Source organism: Dysidea avara, chromosome 5 (genome assembly GCF_963678975.1).
Source record: "Dysidea avara chromosome 5, odDysAvar1.4, whole genome shotgun sequence".
Lineage (NCBI taxonomy): Eukaryota > Metazoa > Porifera > Demospongiae > Dictyoceratida > Dysideidae > Dysidea > Dysidea avara.
The window spans coordinates 8,271,705-8,288,124 of NC_089276.1; the positions used below are offsets into that span (position 1 = coordinate 8,271,705).

A 16,420-nucleotide genomic window follows, 5' to 3' on the forward strand; every position below is an offset into this window, starting at 1 on the left:
CTGCTTAAATTTCATGAAAGTAAATTTTATAACCTATATCTGTTGTATGTGTGTAGTGTGGCAGACTAGCTTCTCAATATAATTCATGTTGAATACTCCACCAACAAAAATCTACAGCCCAATCCACTTGGCAAGTCTGCACTTTGAACTTTTGCCTCCACTAGTCTATACCTGTATGCTTAACACAATACCCAAAGCATAGTCCATGCAGCTTACCGAACATTTTGTTCATATGGAACTTCGAGGAATATAAAGAACAACTGAAATCTACAAAATTTCTGATCAATTTGATGAAACACTACCTTATGCCAAACAATGCAATTTGGTTGTACATGTGTATACAAGACCACAAGCTATGTACGTCAAGAGCAGCAGTGAAACCCACTACTCCTGTCATAATGACACTTTAGCAACAGGATCGACCATATGTAATAATTTACTGCAAGTACATCCTAAAAGCACTTTAAAAAGTAGCATACAAGTTACGTCAAACTCACTTTAAAACGTTGTTAGGATAAAGCACACATGTTGGGAAAAATGTAAGTTACATTAAAGTCAATTTAAACGTTGTCAGGTTGAATCACAGATGTCAAATTACAGAACACATCCTTTAAACCCATTAAAAACCTGGACGTCCCTATAATATTAATTGGATAAAAGGCATATAACCGACAAATATCCACTACACATCCTTAAACCCCTGGATACTAATAGCTACTGATGAGGTTAGCTGAATGGTTTCAAATGAAGGATGCGATTAAACAAGCAATAGTTAAGCCTTGCATGACATAAACGATTTAAGGATAACAACTTCAATTCAAAAGAAATGCTAAGGAATTATCCTTTGAAAGAAAATTCCAATGTAATACCTTGTCACAACAGACAAATTTTAAAAAGCAGGTATCCAGTACTGTAAGACATATCCAGGATCTTATAAAGAATCTGTACTTTTACCAAGACACATGGTAGCATATAATACATTATATAGGACAGCAATAACAGACTCTACAATAAGATATATATCTCAACCAAAACTAGATTTCCACAAATCCAATACTCTTAACTCCTTACACATTATAGGTAGCATGTTTACATTAATAAATGCAAGTTGCACAAAAGAGCACTGAATAACTGATCATCAAACCCATTAATGTCTACTACCCATGTCTACTACCCATGTCTGCAAGCACAAATAAAAACTCGTACTATATTAAAGTGAAAGTATCACTGAACTATAGTACAACTGAAATATAGTACAACGTAACCTGAAACTGGCTCCTAATCTGGTTACAGTAATATGACAATATTATTATTATAATCAACTTTAACATCATCACATCCCAGCTCTGATGTCATTTGAGGTATATGATCACCCATTTAGTGAACTATGTGCTGGTCGTTCTGATGAACCATGTTACACTCTAACAGAGATGGGCAATTATTCAATTATTATGATAATCATGATTAATAATCAACATCGTGTAATGTTCATCAACTAATGATAATCGAAATCGGCAGTAATTGTGAAAATTGTATCAATCCTTTTGAATTTTTAAATAAAACTGTCATATAATTTACTTTTAACATATTGTATTCAGTGTTTTTCTAGCTTCAGTTGACAGGGCAATAATTGTGATATTTCATCATGACAGCAAAAATATTGAAATCGCCAATCACTACACTGTAAGTGTTAATATGCATGTCCCACCATGCAAGGTCATCAATGATTATCAGTACTGGGCTCCATGAATTCCTATTGTTGCATGTTTCAATTCTCACGTCAATGCAACATGTGCTATTGTGCACTTGTCAATACATCAGTACCATAATGCATGTATGTGTGTGTGTATCAGTCCATAAATGTTGTATGCGAACAACATATTCTATCTGTGAAAAGCCATAAGCTAGGTATCCTTTACAAGACCTAAGCGCCGAATGCCTTGTAGCACTTATGAGCTCACCAAGAGCTTACTGTATATGTGCCAAAGTTGCGGGAAACCAACAGATGGGTAGTCAACTTATTGCAGGCACAAGACAGTGGAAACAATCACTGCTGATTTCCTCTCACTAAACCATCAAGTGTAAAACTATTAGCTGTATCCATCCAAGCATGTATAAATACTCAACCACTAGAAGGCTAACCAACTTAACAAGCCACCTCCAAAATACAACACAGGAAGCTATATGGTGAGGTCTATGTATAGAAAATGTGACTGTGTAAATCTATATATATAAAAGTTAAGGTCAAAGAGTGTATCATGTACAAGGTCACAGGTTGGTAGGCATGATTACACACTGTTGTTAGGCTGAAATCAATGATACATGTGGTGATCAAACCATAGTAAAATAACTATTTTTTAAAGAGTGCAAACATGCACACGCACACATTGTACTACACATAAATGTGAGTGTGCATACACACACACACATATATTGCAAATCTCAGAAAAACCTCACTTGGCTAATGCCAATAACTTTCCCAAAAACAAACAAACAACAAACACACACACACATTGGAAGATACACTATCTTGTTAGACGGAGACTTTGTTTAGCCTAAAGGGTATGCATGGTTTGTTTTTTATTACAATAAGGTAGACGGAAACAAGATTGTCTTTATTTGAAATGTCTTCATACTTGTACATGAGTGAATACAGGGCTAAAACTATACCTCACTGGTGGATTTGTGAATTCATTACAAATACACCAGTCTTTAGACCAATATAAAACAAAAGCTATGGCTGTGAGTTTAAGCACTTGTAGTTTAGTCACTGCACACTTCTACTCTCTAGCACTACATTTCCAAAATAAACATTTTAGTAAGCTGTTCCTTGAACACTGTAGAATACCACTGAGGCAATGAAAAGAAATTTGCAAACTGCATACCACACGCACGCACGCACACACGCACGCACACATGCACGCACGCACTCACTCACTCACACACACACACACACACACACACCTACAAGAAATGCACGGCTAAGAACATAGTACCAATAACCCATTGAAACAATAGATCGTCATGTGCGAATCCATTTACAAAAAATAATACGCAATTCCAAGGATTAAATTGCTGTACATCAAGACTGCAACCATTACAATGAGCAGTGTAACACAAGCTTACACCATCCTGTAAACCAGTATATTACAACATGGTATAAGGTTACAGGGTATTGTAACCCAAACCATACACATTATTCAACTGAAAATATAACAATGAAGTTCCAGATAATGCATTAAACACTTGTGGCTATTCTATTACCCTCAAGCTTACTTACTCACTAATTTATTTACACTAACCATCCTTCTTAGTAAAGTACTTTCCTTGAACCTTAAACTTGTTTCTACTCTCAGAAGACCATAGGGAAAAACATCACAGAATTCTTATATGCAACAGCTGTCATACTGTATACACAGTACCAGTTAATAGTTGTCTGTGGCTTGTACAATACCAAGTAATAGTACCCATGAGTGTCAAGTGGCATATTAGTCTGTACATGATGATGATAGTATAGAACATGGATATTTCAGTAATTGTTCGTTTTATGTGAAATGGTAATTTGAATGCAGTATGTGGCAATGGTCTTTGCTCACCAGTTTTTTTGTGTTACTCAACCAAGTTGTTGTATAAGGAAAGTGTAGTAAGGACCAAAGATAACTACAGCTTGCTCTTGAAAGTGGTGACACAGACTAGCATGTTTGTCACACCTTGTTTGGCAGTGCCAGAACTCTGACATTAGCCATTTCACTTTAATGCTATCGTGTATTCATTTGGTTTAAAGACCAAATTGCACTAATACAACAACCATTAACAAACAATATACTGAAATATCTGTTACTTCACGCAATCATTAATCACGAGCTAATATGCCATTCGATACTCTCGCATACTCTTGGTATTAACCATCCCAGATAGCAGCTACTTCACAACTTTTTCCTAAAACAAAAAAGCCCTCCGCTTTAAATGTAAGGAGCTATGCCTGTTGGGACCAATCCTGATCATACAAACATTTTCTCTTCTGTTGTACAATACTGGCCTATCGGCACATGTACCGCTGGTGCTAAAAGGTGGCGACTTACTTGTTGTATTAGTTGAAACAAATGGTCTACTTGTTGTGCTGAGAATCGGAAAGCTGCAAACGTTAGTATACTATGGATGTTGTCCACCTGCACTGGATTCTTGTCAACCTGAGAAAGTGTTACAAATAAGATCAATACCCATATTATTATCAATACCCATATTATTATTTTAGAGGCTAACTAGAATTTTGAGACACAACAGTAAGTACGACTAATGTACAAAGTTATACTACAACATTTAACATCAAAAATGTCTTCATATGATTATACACTATAACCTGATTCATTTAGTTGTTTTTCACAAGGGATATTGTAATACTATAAAGTCATTGAAACTGATGCAACTCTAAATTGGGAGTACTGTATGGTCTTTTACATGGGTGACCATTTTGAAAATAACAAACTTACTAGTGAATTTCTCCAACTACAGTATACAGTAAACATTGTTATTTGGACCTCTAACTTGTGTGTGTGCGTGTGTGTGTGCGCGTGCGTGTGTGCGCGTGCGTGTGTGCGCGTGCGTGTGTGCATATAACCTACATAGAAATGGGATTGAATCTAACACAAGCAGTGTATACTTAGGTACACTGACATAAAGGAGCTACATCTTAGGGCAATGGGTGTTATTTCCTCAGAAACCAGTTAACAGTTAGTTTACACATGACTAGACATGAATGTTAAGATGGTAGGAACTTAACTACACATTAGCACACAATGAGGACCACATAATGGATTCACCAGAAAAGTGCAAATAGTTGGTTTCACTGACAAATACCAACACACAGTTTAGTCACACACTGTCATCTCAGTTGTAATGTTGATATGCCAATGATAATGCACAAGCCATACATGAAGAAGAACTGGCAGTTGAAAGTGCACAATATAGAGTTTCTCACATACCATTTGTCAATAGAAAAGCCCAGGAGGAAAACAGCCCTAAGGTGTTGATTTTCACTGTGCTGTTAAGTGGGTGTTAGGGAAAACACAATGGGTTTGAGGAAATGGCTAGGAGACAGGCTGCCTGAAGGTGAGGCCACACAAATACCATTGCTATCAGTAGAGAAAAAACACACAACTGCACACCTGCATTTCCCAAATAGTAGATAATTCTTCAAGAGACAACTTGATATTAAGGAACTCCACAATGCTCTTAATCTTATCACAATATTGAGGATGGTGTAGGTTACCTACATGAACAACAGAATAACTTAACCACGCACGCACGCACGAACGAACGAACGAACACACGCACACAGATAAAATGAAGACAGTATATTTAACAAACAACTGATGTGTTATGTATACCCTGTTCACACTACGTACCTTCTAGCCCAGGTATAGCACGGCACAGATCGAAACAAAATGCAGTGTGAATCAATCAGGCAGGCCCAGCATGGCATGACATGGGTTAGCCTGGGATAGGATGCAATTGGGCTGATCAACAATAATTTGCTTCTGCTGGCCACACAGCAAGTATTTTTCTAAAAGTATTCTACAACCTTGACTACAACATACTGGTGTACCGCGAGACACACCATGCTTCTAGTAGACTCCCAACCGGCAAAAGAGGCACCCACTGGCTACTGGCTATAAAAGCGTACAACATAGTCTTCATGTCATCGATACAATTCAGTAGTTTTATTACAAGCATAAACGAAGAACGGCTTAACATTGTGCACTTGTTCTAGCTCATTATTATTCAGCACACTCAAACCCTCAGCACACTTGTTGAGTAGTAGTGTGAACAAGGGCTGGCTCGAGTTCAATAACACGGGATGAAAGTAACCTGGGATAGTGTGAATGGGCTGTTATGTACACGATACTATGGAGCATATACCATACTTTTAAAAGGGACACCTTGATAAACAGGACACTAGTCAATGGTCTATATTCATAAAAGTATACGCACATTTGGACACTTACATACATCACTACATTGGGATGGTCCCAAAGTTGGAATAGAAGGGTCCCAGTATATTTACTATAAATAATAACGATGGGACGGTTAGTGCATTCTAATTCAGCAGAATTTCAATGCCTACAAGTACATGGGATTAGTAATTATGTAGTGGGAACAAGGAATTTGAGAAATCCACAATTACAGCCCACTCTTGTGGTAGTATTGCTGAGAAATCTGCATTTTACCAATAATAACAAACTACAGCCCACTACTGTTTAGTCTACTAAAGATGGGTTCCTCCTGTAATGTGACCCAAATGGTACTGTATCTTTCCCACATATTAAGTGAAGCTGTACTCTAGTAACTACTGAAGAACAACAACCTTATAATTACTTGTCTATTCCCCAAACACAATCCTTCCTACTGGTAACCATGTAACAATACATGGATTAATAACCAGTGAATACACTTAGTCTTGCAGTATATATATCCTTGTATGGCCAACTAGCGATTCCCAACAATTTCGTATCACCATGGATATGGGACAACACCAGGGAGATGACAAATTTGAAACAGATTCCTTGCACAGTAACAGCAGGTGTTATAATTGTATACATTGTGAATGTATGCATTGTGCCTTGACACAAGTGCCAGAACTCTTGAGCTGCCATCGTGCCATTGCTGTTCTAATCTAGTCTGGAGGACTTTAGTTGCCTCTTGCCAGCCTAGCTTTGCAAAAAATAAAATACCAAAAATGAAAATATATTTTTGTATTATGAAAAAGCTTCAGACAGCCTGTTAGCTTCAAAGAGCTTGTAGAGAAATATAATTTAAAATCCCAACTTCACTGCTAGAGAGGTAACTTAAAATTATGGACAGAAACCTTCCATGAATCAATTTTCTCTCAACACACTCTGTTACAACTACCTGGAAAGGAGAGATTAAAGAGAAAACCAAGCCACCAAAGTGCCTACATAGAAACAACCCATTAGGAAGCTCCACAAGTAATAAAATTGTGAGGAAAACCAAAAGCTAGGCTTGTGGGCTACCTTCTAATGAAATTAAAAAGCTAAGCCATAGAAAGTTGTCACCAATAAAAAACTGTTAATTGATCTGATAAAAAAAATAAAATAAAACTGAAAATGAAAATGGCTTAAGGCAAAATGTTTTATATCACATTGTGCATAACTTTGTAATGAAATTCAAACTAGATGTGACACACATGGCATGCGCGCAACTACATTACACTACACACATGCACGCACGCACGCACGCACGCACACACACACACACACACACAAACACAAATGCACGCATGCACACATGAATGCACGCATGCATGCAAATGCACACATGTGCACACACACGCACGCACGCACGCACCCACGCACACACACACACACACACACACACACACACACTCACACTCACACACACACACAGACCTCCAAGAGCAATTGACAACACTTTATTGTCAATGATCCACTTCATGATCTTATCAGCTGGAATTGGTCTCTTTACTCCACGACTAGCTGGCATGGTTGGCTCCTCAGTCAACTTAACCACCTACAACAATTAACAGTATTCCACCTATAGAACACAATACTACAGCATCTACCTCTTTAAGAGCATTCATCTTAGCATTAAAGTGTGGTGTCTTCAACATTTTCAGAGTGGTGTCCAGTCTTAGCTTGTCGATTTTTAAAGAGTCCTCCACGCTCCAACAATGTAAGCACAGTGTCTTCAATGTGTGCAACAAGTCTGACACACATCCAACTTCCTACATACATGGTACAGAAACAAGCTAAATGACATATATAGCACCTCTACACTACACAATAAGCAGTACATGGTGTTTGGTATAGGATATGTCGGCAGGGGTAAAAAGGCATCCTTTATAAGGAGGCACAGGATTCTGCTGTATATTCATATAGTTTGTGTTTGCGTACGTGTGTGTGTGTGTGTGTGTGTGTGTGCAAGTGGGCGTGTGTGCATGCATGAGACATTACACAACACAACACATGTACACCCACACACTGTACAAGCGCTGCAGACATAAAAGTTTCAAGACATAATTATTGTATTTCAAGTAACATGAAACATTAATGATGCAAAATGACGCAGGCACTTTTCCACCTATATTTCCACAGATTGATATCTTAGTTGAGTACAACATGATATCTGATACAGAACACTCTCTTCCCTTCTTACACAAATATACTGAGATACACCATATACACTTAGTTAGTTAATTGGAGGGAATTAAATTGGCAGGCTGATAATTTGGCAGGTAGGTTAATTACCCATTCACTTATAGCCACAGATCAGCCGAATTAAATTCTTTGGTATGATGAAATCTAGTTGGTTCCTTGTTAGTATTAAAACCTTTACACTGCGCTCATTTAAAGTACAGTTCAAGTAGCTGTAAACAGTAAACAGGGGAAAATCCATCCCAGGTCAAACTAGTTAAACACGTCAAACTTGTTAAACACGTCACACTTGCTAAGAGCATACCACAGGCTACAGAGTACAAGCCCACACTACCTTATAATAAATTCACAATCAAACTACTTCCTAAACCACCAGCAGTTTTGGCAATTTGAATTTTAATAGCACACACCCACCCACACATAAAGTAGATTCAGTGGTTGGATGGTTTCCCACACAGTTTGGTTAGTGAGTGGGCAATATAGATGGCAGTTGAGTGGGTGAAAATAATAAAATGTTAACAGGAAAACTTGCATGTGACTGTGTGCACATACAGTTTAATGAAACCACAACAGTATATTGGACTTTCAGTCTTAGTACATCATGCAGCATGCACAATTAAGATTGAATTTTATTCTACTTCTATTAGTAAACGTTTACTGTAGAGCTACAAGGCTTCCGCTGGAGGAAAAGGTGTATTTGCTCTAGTGTAAATTCATAACTGCAAGTTTCATAGGAAATTTGAATCAAATTCTGCAACCACCAAAGATTTTGGCAGTGATACTTACTACGTGTATGGCTTAAGGGATATAGGATCTATTACACAAAATGAACATGCTTTGCACAGGTGTGTGTGTGTGCATGAGCGTGCGCGCATGTATTGGGCATTTGCTTTCCCCAGGTATTAAGCAGATGTTTTGTCTTGCTTAGTGGCATTGGGGTCATTGTTAAACTCTGGATTCCGCAGCCTCTCTCTTGAGACCTCCTGCAGGTTATTTGTCCTACCCCAAGAGGATTTCCCTGCACAAGACTCGAGTGCCTCAGTGGTGCACATACATGGTTTACTGGGTGGCAATAGCTGTATTTCACACAGCTGCCTGAGGCTTTGCCTTTTTGCTTGTGGCCACAACTGCAACAAAGTACATCATCACCTTATTCTTCATATCAGCTTCAGGCATGTTCTCAACAAAATGGATGCCATATAATACACACTCCTTGAAGGCCACTTTGAAGTAGTTAGCATTAATGTAATCATCACATACACCAAATGGTTGGAACAGTGCAGTCAATTCCTACAATAACACCGAAATGTTGAATATTTCAGATAAATACACTGAAATACCTTAATATATACTAAATAGAAATTACAACAATAAATACAGAATAAATATTCTAAATACAAAATTACAATGAAAAAAATATTTATACAAAGGTATGTATTGTTAATACAATATTTTCTCTTTCCTTTCATAAAGGAAACAGACTAGATTGACACCTACCTGCAATGTAAGATTGTCAGTATGGAGGATGTGATCAATTATCATCTCCACTCCATTATGCTTTGCAAACTAAAGAATTAATAGTATTAATCTATTTTTGTCTTATTCAAAACACAGGTGTATGACAAATTTCATTGATCATTTCATTGATCATTTCTTACATTATTCATGATGTCGACAAGCCATCCCCTGGGGTCCTATAGAATACGCAACACGACACATAACATGATATTAACATGGTGGTAACAATTACTGGATTACTTTAAATGCCTAGAGGTCACTTTCAACAAGCCCAGTGAACAGAGACCTCTACACAAGGGTCAGTTATCTTAGTAACCATTTAGGATAGTATGGAAATTCTATACTTATTAGTTCAAGGCTTCTGTTCAATGGTTGTGCCAATTTGTACCTAGCACATTTTTCAAAACTATTTGACCAAACTACACACATTTGAACTTGAACATATTCAGAATTTGTATTCTAATATCATGCGCAGCAACAAAAAGAAGAGTTCTTGACTTCAACCTACCACATAGCAGTATCCTTAAATTTATTTTTGGTACAAAACATACAATCACTAAAGTACGTAGCTGCCGTGTTTAATGATACGTACGTGCATGCAGAAATAATTGATTACAAAATTATAATTTGTACAACTAGTTGGTCGTTACCTTTCCAGAGCTATAACTGGGCATGATGGCAAACAACTTGTCATGAAGGAGTCTATTCCACTGGTTGATGTCTATACGACGTTGTCTGTTCTTAGAGTGGAACCTGCAGTCCGCTCGGAACACCTGAACAAAAATAAACACACCTTTACACAGAACATTTTACATAGAGAATACCTTGGGTCAAATTGTCTGTATTAAGGTCAATACGTTACACTGCAAAACATGGTCTGCAGGCTATTCTCAGAAATCATGAAGTTACTGACACAAATTTGTGAATAATAATTTTAGTCAAAGAAAACAGCTTTGTTAGGAAAACGTCTACACTATGCTACACACCCATTAGGAACTTGTACATCTCCACAGCACATTGTACAGTTTCAGCTTAGTAGATATACACCCACACTACGGCAATATATCTGTATAAGGCTCTGGAAATGATTAAGAGGCTATAGATAGAGGATGGTACACCATTACAGGAAACACACACAGAACACACACACCATTAAAATACTGTCACTCTTTTGGCTGCTGCTGCTACTACTCCTTACTAACTCAAGCCATTGAGAAATCGTACAGGTAACAATGCCTTATTAAGGTATTTCACAATCTTGCAGCCCTTGCAGTAAACTATGGCTACACAGAGCCTTACAAATTATTTGGTTACCAAAGAGATGACTTTCACTTTAGTGTAAACTGTATAACAAAGGTGAACAGCAATTACTTGTCTATTCTAAAACACTAAACTGTTACTCTTCAGTATAGTGTCATGTGTTTAGGAACAATGACCCTTTTGGGGAGTAGTAAGGCTGCACACACAGTTGGGGAAATAGTTTACAATTCCAAAAAATAAGGTGCAAGAATTATTGTGTGTGTTTGTGTGCACAGTGTGTGTGTAGTGTGTGTGTAGTGTGTGTGTGTGTGTGTGTGTGTGTGTGTGTGTGTGTGTGCGCGCGCACGCGCGCGCATGTGATTGCGTGCATGCGTAGTGTGTGTGTGCATGTGTGTGTGCGTGCGTGCGCACATACATATAGTATATATACACACTGCATTCGTGTACAACATACCAAAGTCAGAAGCTCCAGCATTTTGATGGGTACTGGTTTGTGTCGCAGACCAACAGCAATCATCTCCACCAACAAGTTACACATGTCATGTATCCCCTCATAAATTGTCTGGTCCCATCGCAATACAGCATCGTGAGCCAACAGCTACAGTAAAGAGTGAATAATAAATGCATGTGTGTGTAGCATGCGTGTGCATGCCTGTGCGTGTGTTGTGCAAGTACATAGTTTATGTATGGCATACTGATACACGAAACATACAGTACAGCTCGTGGGTGTAAGTGCACAGTGCACTGTCCATTATACACTCGGTAAACAAAGTTCATTTAAAAGTTCCTACAAGATAAAAATAAAATTCTGAAGAAGGAAACCAACAAGGATGTGGCAAACACACACCCACACAAACACAACAGATACACAAACACTACCACTATCACTAACTGCCATACAAGCAGGATAAGGAAACAATTAGAAAATACAACTCAATTCCCACTACTATTTTTATCATATTCCTAACATGCTCCAACACTACAGCAAAGGTTACAGCAACACTACAGCAAATACATTGTGTTCTTCTCACACTGATATAGTAGTTGTTTAAACTTTAATTACACAGGAAATAGAACAACTAAGATAACCGAGAGTCAATATTAATAATATGGAGAGGAGAGTATCTATGAGAAGTATGTCTGAGAAACCAATAACAGAAAGAGGAGTACTGTTTGGAATTTCAATGGCGTCGCCATGTTAACAAGTGTCACCTGCCTTTGAGTGTCCTGGAATTGTCCATTGTATATCCTTGCTCGTTTGCTGGCTCATGTAAGCCTTTGAATATTAACATTCTCAAAAATATTCATCAACATGCAGTTAAATTTAAGGAAATCAACAATACCAGAAATCTGTGTTACACGGAAAAGAATTAGCCATTAACTTCTGCACAATCATCTTTTACAGGACTATATGGCATTAGATACTCTACTCTCCATATTATTAACTCTTGATATAACAAAATTTAGAAAAAAACTTGGAAGTAGACCTTTTTCAAATAGGTTTTTGTCACCATACAGCTAGCACCTAAATATGGAAGGCTTTCCTCTATACTTCAGAATGTCCTGTTAAGAGATTCTCAAATCTAAATACTCTACATAGTTTCAACAGGATTAACATGAGATTCAGATAACTATTGAAAACATTTCCTTGCCACATAACTCAACTAACTACAACATTACCTACAAGGGTTATTTGAACTAAGGGAATGCCCACAATTCACACACACAATTGTTCGCTAGCTTCCTCAATACATATACTAATTTCCTGTTTCAAGTTAAATATTAAAATAGCACAGGAAGTCACACACGTCATCATGCAGGCCTGGAGGTACTATTTCATGATACATATACCATGTCTATATAGACTGACATGTGTGGTGACTGGTGTTGCTGTTTGTAGCTAGGTAAGCAAATGTGTTGGAGTGAGGGTTGTAAGGACTCCAGGATCCCATTGCATTAGAATAATGCCACACTGAGGTGGTAGATTGAGTTAGCTGGACAGAGATCACAAGATTGGTGATGACTGAGACCAACATATCATCTAAACCACTTATATCAACACTAACACAACCAAAAGTTCCAGGAGTTCATAATATTTGTATAGGAGTGAGAATATAACTGGACTTCATTAATACAAGTGTGTTAAAGGAGCATCTTGATTCCAAAAATAAATTAAAGCTTAACCTTATCAACACAAATCAACAGTTCTCTGTCACCAGTACACCTATTAACTCATCAAAAAAAAAAAAAACTTAACTCTGCTTGCTTCAATACAAAATAATCTTGTTGTGTCATTAAGGCCAAACTTTCTCTAAATCCATGTATATATATTACTATTACAGGAAGTGAGAAATCTTTTAAGACTCCCAAAGTCAGTCCTGTGAGTGTCAACGCATACAGGGGTATTTACATTTCGTTTTGTTTGTTGTTACAAAAATATGACACAGCAAACTTAGTTTTTCCATGTGACACCAACCAAGTTCCCATTTGACAAGTGGTCACTCTAAAACTTTATCAAATAAACATCACAAGACTTGACCACAAATTTCCAACATCCTCAATCAAACATTTGAGAATGACAAGGCACATCACATGCTTAATCTAATATAAATGACCGAAATATTATTCATTACCACTAGTAGAAATTCATAGTAATTGTAATGGTAACACAATTTGGAGCGGAAATGCTTTACAAGCCAAAAATTTGATTGCGGATGAGAACACTTCTATATTCTGTATATTTTAACAATTATTTTTAAAACTGAGTTCCTGATACCACACTAGAGATTGGGAGAAATGTGAAGTGGAGCAGATCAATGGTTATATTAGCAGTCATGTGATCCTGTACACCACACAGCTATTTATAGGAACCTGTCATTCAAAAAGCCAAAAAATGACCAAATAAGGCTTCAAAATCTGGAATACATCATTTATGTAAAAGAAAGAAGAAAAAAAAGACAAATTCAGAAACCAAAATCCATTATTCATTTATTGTATTAAGCAGCGTTAAATTGAGCTACGCGAACTCTTCCATTTATTACATGGGCTTCTGATACAGTACTCTTCTGGCCCTAAGGTGCCCGTAGTATTGTAAAGAAGCTCTCAGCAAACCATAACACTGTAAATAAAATTTTCTTCCATGGTCAGATAAATGGACAAACAGGCCCAGACATAGAGATGCTGTCTGGTGTTTCAAAAGAACAACAACATGTTTAGTAAACTATCAACTGTGACATTCATAGGTGACTAAACAACACACACAGACAAGACATAGTACTAACATGCTATTGAGATGTGACAAAACACACTGGGGAACATTTTATCATGTGAGAAATGAACAGCAACCAACACATATGTACATTGGGAGTATCTGAAATATACTGTTTCAACTTCCACAACAGATACCAATGTAAAGAAACATTACTAATTCCAAGCTCGTACACTATGAATATAGCTCAAGCACATTATTACAATCAGTGGTGCCTATGTGGGGAGTATGGAAAGAAAATAAATGGACAGCTCAGCACTGCCTAACTGAAAAACACCCTTAGGGCAGATCAAATTAAACCAGATTCTGCACACATACAATTACAGTTGGCAAAATAGACACATGCTGTAAGACACATGCTGTAAAAGCCAGTCACAACAGATGGTAACTGCAGTTCTTCACTACCTATCACATGTCCCTTACATGCTTGAAGTTTATATATTAGCTGCACACATTTGTTCTGGAAGTGTATAACACAAATATATTCCCATCACTTACCGGCCACCCGACTCACTTTATTGGTTTCATTTCAATTTTTACTAGAAATAACACCTCAGCTTGTTGCACCACATGAGTACTTGAATACAAGTCACTGAGCTTCTATTAGAAGAATCTAAATACATTGACTTCTAGGAAGGCCAGCAGTACTAGTGTAAACGTTAGCCAGGTTTAAAATCATTTAGTTGAAAAATCAATTACCAAACAATGGCTTCTATTTCTAAGTAACCTCAAAGGAGTTCTAAAGAACCTCCTGTCCATTATCAGGCCACTATACAGAATCCTCTACTACAGACATTTAGTTACATCTCAATAATTTTTTGCATGCCTGTTGATCAAGCAAATCAATTTATAACAGCTGTATGGCTGCAAACATGATTCAATTAACAGTCCACAGTGATGATAGGAAAACTAGCTAATTATATGTATTTAGCAAATTAAGTAAACATGTTAGCAAACAGAACATTACCTCACAAATCAAATCTTATTATGACACATAAACAAGCAATCCCACACGAAATTTATACCTTATAGAAAGCATCAGGTAAAGTTCTCTCCATAAAACTGATGCACTGTTCATCCGAGTACGCTACGTCGTGGTGAAGCATCTTAGTGGCAGCACGTAGGCAAATTGCAAGTGACTCATCCTGACGAAATGGGATTGTCCACTGCTCAGTGTGTACCCGTGACTCCAGCTCATAAAAGTTTGTCAGTGGAAACTCCACCTCTGGATTCCTCATGGGTTGCGCTGTTGTAGCACTGATTGTGGGCGTGGCTGCTACAGGAGTGATGCCAGTACTAACAGACGATTTTCCTGGTATAGTGGTCATGGTTGTTGATGGAAGAACCTTTAACAAAATTATCACAATATCACAAAACAGAGGAACATGAAACAGTAATGAATTTAGGGAATCTCACCTAAGGCTTTATACACACACTACATTACCACATGCACACAATATACAGCTCTGAAACTATATGTAGAATATTCTTAACCCTACATCCCTTGGAATCTCCAAGGTAGGACAAACTTGGGAGAAAGGGAAGTTACACTGTGTTAAGAAATAGTCTCCCTTTACAAAACAATAATCGAGATATTTCTCAACATGGAGGGGCCCCCTGGTCCTTGTTAACACATGTTGACATACTGTTACTCCACTTGTTCTGTTGTTAACAATGTCATCATATCTGGGTGGCAGGTCATCTGGCTCATCATCCTTAGTTTCTTGTGTGCTACCAAAGTCCCCAGAATCATCATCATCAACTGCTTCGTCCACGTTGTAGCTGACTGTTAAGGGACTGGAACCAGCTGGAGAAGAGCTTGGCTGAGTCTCCATATCCTTAGGAAGGGTAGAGAATTACAAGTGAGACAGATAGACACACACACACACACCTTCATTTCAATGTCATACGAGTCGATACGTTCATAACTTGACTGTGAATCAATGCCACTAGGGGGATTCCCCTCAGTATCTGGCAATAAGATCTGCAATGCAGCATCTACATCGTTTTCAGCCTGATGAAGAGCATCCCGAATGGCCTCATCATCAGTGAGGCCCATCTGCTTTATCAACTCAACATTTTGACTTGTAGGAGAACTCATCACGATCTATTTCAACTTTGCATGCCTGTGGGTAAATAAATGTAGCAACCATCAAATATTGCATTGTGTATAATAAAAAAA

General features: G+C 37.6%; 1 protein-coding gene across 2 annotated transcripts in view; it reads right to left on the minus strand.

Annotated features, from left to right (window-relative positions):
* Positions 1-16,420, minus strand: part of LOC136255606 (ubiquitin carboxyl-terminal hydrolase 24-like) — a 59,931-nt gene that overhangs the window by 43,124 nt on the left and 387 nt on the right. For both annotated transcript variants that reach the window (XM_066048409.1, XM_066048408.1), the window contains exons 2-13: positions 16,130-16,364; positions 15,885-16,076; positions 15,264-15,584; positions 11,425-11,568; positions 10,361-10,483; positions 9,851-9,886; positions 9,690-9,758; positions 9,342-9,482; positions 7,601-7,762; positions 7,428-7,548; positions 5,166-5,269; positions 4,083-4,190 (exon numbers count right to left, since the gene is read on the minus strand). In XM_066048409.1, coding sequence (XP_065904481.1) covers positions 4,083-4,190; positions 5,166-5,269; positions 7,428-7,548; positions 7,601-7,762; positions 9,342-9,482; positions 9,690-9,758; positions 9,851-9,886; positions 10,361-10,483; positions 11,425-11,568; positions 15,264-15,584; positions 15,885-16,076; positions 16,130-16,339 — 1,731 coding nt within the window. In that variant the 5' untranslated portion in view covers positions 16,340-16,364. The remainder of the gene's footprint in view (positions 1-4,082; positions 4,191-5,165; positions 5,270-7,427; positions 7,549-7,600; positions 7,763-9,341; positions 9,483-9,689; positions 9,759-9,850; positions 9,887-10,360; positions 10,484-11,424; positions 11,569-15,263; positions 15,585-15,884; positions 16,077-16,129; positions 16,365-16,420) is intronic.